Below are 1,010 nucleotides of genomic sequence, written 5' to 3' on the forward strand. Positions count from 1 at the left end.
CAGAGTTTACTTCACCACCTCTTTTCTAATGTGGTAACAACATCTAGTCCAGCCACAAAGGGAACAACAGAGTCGATGACTACAGGGCAAACAACAGAACTATTGTCCACCCTCGAGACGACGCCTCCAGAAACTACAATAAGGTCTACAGAATCACCAACCACAGTCTTTACTACTGAAAAACAATCTACCATAGAAACAACTTTTGGTGCAACCACGAAGGGGACAACGGAGTCGCTTACAACTGCACAAACCACCAGTCCATCGTCTACCGAGACAACACCTCCTGGAACTACGGTTTTATCTACAGAATCACCAAGCACAGTCTTTACTACTGAAAAACAATCTACTATCATAACAACATCTAGTGCAACTACAAAGGGAACAACAGAGTCGATGACTATGGGACAAACTACAGAACTACTTTCCACGCCTCCAGGAACTACGATAAGATCTACAGAATCACCAACTACAGCCCTTACCACAGAAGCGCAATCTACCATAGCAACAACTTCTGGTGTAACCACGATGGGGACAACGGAGTCGCTAACAACAGCACAAACCACAACCGCATCGTCTACCCAAGAGACAACACCTCCTGGAACTACAGTTATATCTACAGAAGCACCAACAGGCTTCACTACAGAACCACAGTCTACTATCATAACATCATTTACTGGGACTACGATGGCGACAACCGGTTTGGAAACTACAGAAGTATCGTCTAGCATCGGAACAACGCATGGTACGACAGATACACCGACTACAGCGGAGACGACAATCACAGGCATGACTACAATTTATTTTCTGTCTAGTGCTAATATATGTGCTAATATTTCTTTGATACGTTTTGTGTTGCTTGTCCTGGTGCCGTGCCACAAAGACTGTGAGGAACAGAGCTAGAGATGTCTTCTCATGTTGCTGAGGATCAACTTTGGAGTTTGTCATTCGTCTTTTTTGCCAGTAGGATGATACATTTTTGTGTTGTCTGAGTTAGTTAAACCCTTCCC

General features: G+C 44.1%; 1 protein-coding gene across 1 annotated transcript in view; it reads left to right on the forward strand.

Annotated features, from left to right (window-relative positions):
• LOC118425014 (mucin-3A-like) overlaps positions 1–728 on the forward strand; it is an 8,527-nt gene extending 7,799 nt beyond the window's left edge. Inside the window, exon 5 of the mRNA XM_035833828.1 lies at positions 440–728. Within this exon, the coding sequence (XP_035689721.1) occupies positions 440–728 (289 nt within the window). The remainder of the gene's footprint in view (positions 1–439) is intronic.
• Positions 729–1,010: the final 282 nt, after the last annotated feature.

Source organism: Branchiostoma floridae, chromosome 10 (assembly GCF_000003815.2).
Source record: "Branchiostoma floridae strain S238N-H82 chromosome 10, Bfl_VNyyK, whole genome shotgun sequence".
Taxonomy (NCBI): Eukaryota; Metazoa; Chordata; class Leptocardii; order Amphioxiformes; family Branchiostomatidae; genus Branchiostoma; species Branchiostoma floridae.